General features: G+C 31.4%; 1 protein-coding gene across 1 annotated transcript; it reads left to right on the top strand.

Moving 5' to 3' along the window:
• Nucleotides 1–610: 610 nt before the first annotated feature.
• On the top strand, nt 611–3,866 carry LOC133817987 (uncharacterized). Its single transcript, XM_062250661.1, has 4 exons — nt 611–1,688; nt 1,797–2,168; nt 2,758–2,987; nt 3,405–3,866. The coding sequence occupies exons 1-4, from the start codon at nt 845–847 to the stop codon at nt 3,654–3,656; spliced, it is 1,698 nt and encodes a 565-aa protein (XP_062106645.1). The 5' UTR covers nt 611–844; the 3' UTR covers nt 3,657–3,866.
• Nucleotides 3,867–4,133: the final 267 nt, after the last annotated feature.

Genomic DNA, 4,133 nt, shown 5'->3' with positions numbered 1-4,133 from the left:
TTATCCCACTTACATGATTTTTCTTGTAAAGTTAGATTCGGTCTTCCGTCTAATTAATTTGGTATCAAAAAACAATTAAAAGGGCATGTTTGCAGAAAGTTCAAAAACCCACTTTGCTGTTCTAACACTCTTCCAACAGCCAATCCCAAGAGTTGGTTTGGATGACTTTTAATATTATATATATATATATATATATTATCCCTAATTTATTCACATCATGTGCTGCAATTCTTTGAGCAGGATGATATCACTAATCATGAACGTAAATTTTATAAGGGTAAATGAGGTATTAATGGAAAGTAAATGATTTAAGAATTTTTAAGTACTTTTTCGGATTCGATCCGAGGGACAATTATTACAATTTGAGGGGAAAGATAGGACTAAAATTGGAGTTATATCTTCAAATTAATTAATGTTAAGTGGAGATAAAAATATAGTAGTTCTCATATATTAAAATATATGAGACTTTTTTCACATTTAATATCAATCAAGAAATATATATATATATGTTAAGATAGTGAATAAAATGTTAGTCAAGAGATGCACAATACTATATTATTCTAATTAAGAAACTTTTTGTCCAAGTTGAAAAATAAAAAAGAGAGTTAAACTAATATTCAATAACATCCTTCCCCAAAAGCGGTTTTTCTGTCTTCATTGGAGGAAAAGAATTCATTTTATTTTCTTCGTGGATGTTTCTTTAACAAACCTCTCAATCCCATATATAAAAGCTAGAAAAGAAAGCCAAGTCAGTCCCCTTTTGTCTACTTCAGAATACTCAACTTTTTCTTTTTTTCTTCTGCATAAGAATCTGTAAAACTCATATGAAGAAGTGAACCTGAGAATGGCTTATTTAACATCTTGCTGGTTTATTATTGAGAAAGTCATAATCCCAGATGGATTAATTAAGAAGTGGTTTTGTTTGAGCTTCTTTATCCATCCTTTAATCCTTTTCTTATGCCAAATCTTTCTCTGGCTCAAACTGCTTATAGAAAGCCTTTTAGTTGTATTACTATTTCCATGTAGAGTCATTTCTGCTATATGTTTGTGTATATTTGGAGCATTTAGGAAGTGTATCGTCTGTCTTTTATCATTGACGAGATTTAACAGTGTTGAAGTTGAAGACGAGGTTGAGGAATATTATGAAACTCAACCTAGTTTTAACTTGAACCAAATGGATTATTTTTGTACCATGTCTGTTGCCTCCATGAAATGCCAAATGAAACTTGTTGAATTTGAGGAAGATGTATTCGAAGACACCATTGATTATGCAGATGATGAAATAAATATGGGAGAAACTGTATTCTTTCTCTGTGATGTTTCATCTAGGAAGGAGCACTTGTTTTGCAGCTCCAACTCAACCACACCAGATGAAAATTCAAGTCAATGTCTACCTCAGATTCAGGGGAACTATGAAGAAAGTTCAACCACTCTTTATGAAGATGAAAACATGGTGGAAGAAACTATGTTCTATCCAAGTCAAGGGTACTTGCTTTGTGGCTCCGACTCATTTACTCCAGATGAATATTCCAACTCACAAGACAGAGATTCACCATCAGATTTTCGAGTAGTCGAAAGAGAAGTGACTACTGGAGAAAACAATGAAGATTCAGATGGATTCTACAAGTTATACGCTGAGAGAATGAGATGGTTCGACGTACTAAACTATGAGAGAACTTGTGGAATAAGTAAGCCTTCACTCATCAAAGTGTGCCATACTGTACAATTCATATATGACTGTTCAAATTGTTATTGATCTAATACATAATAACTTGGCTATATATATATTTTTATAGGTGCAATCCAAAACAGTCAGTTGATAACTTCTAGTCCCTTCAACGGTGTGGAGTTTCTGGATGCCGGTGTGAGCAAAATGAGTAAGAAAAAGCTTTTGAGAAGCTTAGAGAGTGACTTTGAAATGGTTTATGTGGCTCAATCATGCTTGGCATGGGAGACCCTTCATCATCAATACAGAAAGATCAAGGAACTTGACTTGTTCATGTCACACAACAACATGTATTGTAGTTATGTGGCAAGTGCATTCCAAAAGTTCCAAGTACTTTTGGAGAGATTCATGGAAGATGAACAGTCTGAGGGAAAAAGAGTTTGGAATTTTGTTCAGGGAAGATTTTCTCTCAAAAGCCTTCTCCAGGTCCCAGCCGTTTCAGGTAATAGGATTATATTATTAAATCTTTGCACTTCTCTTTTCTTTTTCTTTTTCTTTTAATGATAATTCTATTCATTGATTTTATTAACGAATCATGTTTTCGTGAGTAAACAATACTCACTTAATCAAACACTCATGAGGGTCAAGTCAACAATAAAAATTAGTTAACTGTTAATGTTTATCCAACACCAGATGATACCTTTCACACTTCTATAATATATTATATGCATCAAAACATGTCTGTTTTGTTATCAGCTATAATTCTGTAACTTTCCTTTTGTTCCTAATAACTTAACTTATTTGAATAAAGATTTTTTTTTTTTTGGTTTCTTTACCTGTGATGATGTATTAATATCAACTTGAAGAAAAATATTTGCATGTGGATGCCTTAAAAACAAAAAGACACTGAAGGTATTACTATCCACTTGAAGAAAAATATTTGCATGTCGATGCCTTAAAATAAAAAAAAAAAAACTTATAATAGTACACTGAGTAGTTCTTAACTTTATCTAATTATTGACCTTAATATATTATCTAAATACCATAATCGTCTGATTTCTTGTCTTTCAAATTTTAAATATTATCTTTAGTGAAAGGACTCATGGAGTATGATAAGGAAGAAACGAGAGGAGAAGGTACAAATTTAATCCAAGTGGTGAAGGCCATAGAGGACTGCATACAAGCTTTTTCAGTGTTTGTTAAAACAGATAACATAAAAAAGTCTTGGTGGAAAATCAAAAACTCCCCTTGGACTTATCCACCAGTGGAAGACCCAAGAGATTTAGAGCTTTTGGCTGAGCTCAACAAGAGACTCCAAAAGGTAAATTCATTATTATTTACAATTTTAAGTCATTTCTTTTTTTAATATCAATTTGTGCTTTTGATTTCAAACAAACAGAACTCTTTATTTATAAATAAGTAAAAAATAATACCCAGCTTCGTAATTCGGACTCTTCTTTCTAACTTTTTCTTTTTCTCCTTTTATGAATGCCACTGGAGATTATCAACGAAAATTTAGATCATTTGTAACTTTATTGTTGACCAAATTGGAGCTGAGCATATCATTTTGTTTTATAAATTTACAAAATAAATGGTCTTATTTGTAATTATTTAAAACTGAAGGTAAAAACTAGTATTTAAAAAAAAGTCAAAATAGTATAAACTATTATTAGTATGATGAGAATTTAATAAGAATTGATATTAAAGCTGTTTGACTTTCTTTCTTTTTTATATGAAGAACAAACTATGGTTGAAAGATTTAGAAGGGAAGAAGAGGTGTTTGCTGAAGAGACTAGTAAACCCTTTGGAAGAGTCCCAAAGACAAGAGATGTTGTTCGCAATGATAGATGTGAGTCTGGTGTCGAGGGTTCTCCAAATGTCCATGATTTCCTCCTCTCAGCTTAAATGGTGCCAAGAAAAGCTAGATAATATTGAGTTCAAAGATGGGAAAGTAGTGAGGGCATGTACTGAGTCCCTATTCCCACCTTAAGCAAGAAATTTACTGCATAAGGATGTATGTAAATAAGTATATAAAGCTGTTTAAACAGTAGTGTAAATGTCCTTTAATGCGTGTTTATGTAACCTTTTTAATTTTTAGGTTAGTCTAGAAAACAGAATGTACAAAAGTTTGGAAAGATGGGGCATCTTTTCACCTTGAAAGAGAATTAAATATCTAATTAATACAGCTGGATTTTGTAAAGTGGTAAACATGTTTTACTGTTTTACCAAGAAAAAAAATTACCTTTTCCCATTTTTGTTTGTGGTATTGCTATTCACCTGGGTCGATTTCAATAAATAATTTATAAAAATACATCTAGTACAAGTTTTATATAAAATAAAAAGTTATAGTTTTGATATACATAGTACATATTGTAAGAAATACAAATACACAAGATCTTGTTTATTTTGATGTAATTCACGTATTATCAAACAAACATGCGAATTTTTAGAACATGCTCTTATGAAA

This window comes from Humulus lupulus, chromosome 2 (assembly GCF_963169125.1).
Source record: "Humulus lupulus chromosome 2, drHumLupu1.1, whole genome shotgun sequence".
NCBI classification, from domain to species: domain Eukaryota; kingdom Viridiplantae; phylum Streptophyta; class Magnoliopsida; order Rosales; family Cannabaceae; genus Humulus; species Humulus lupulus.
Note: the sequence above shows the minus strand (reverse complement) of the source record. Positions and strands in the feature narration are given on the sequence as shown.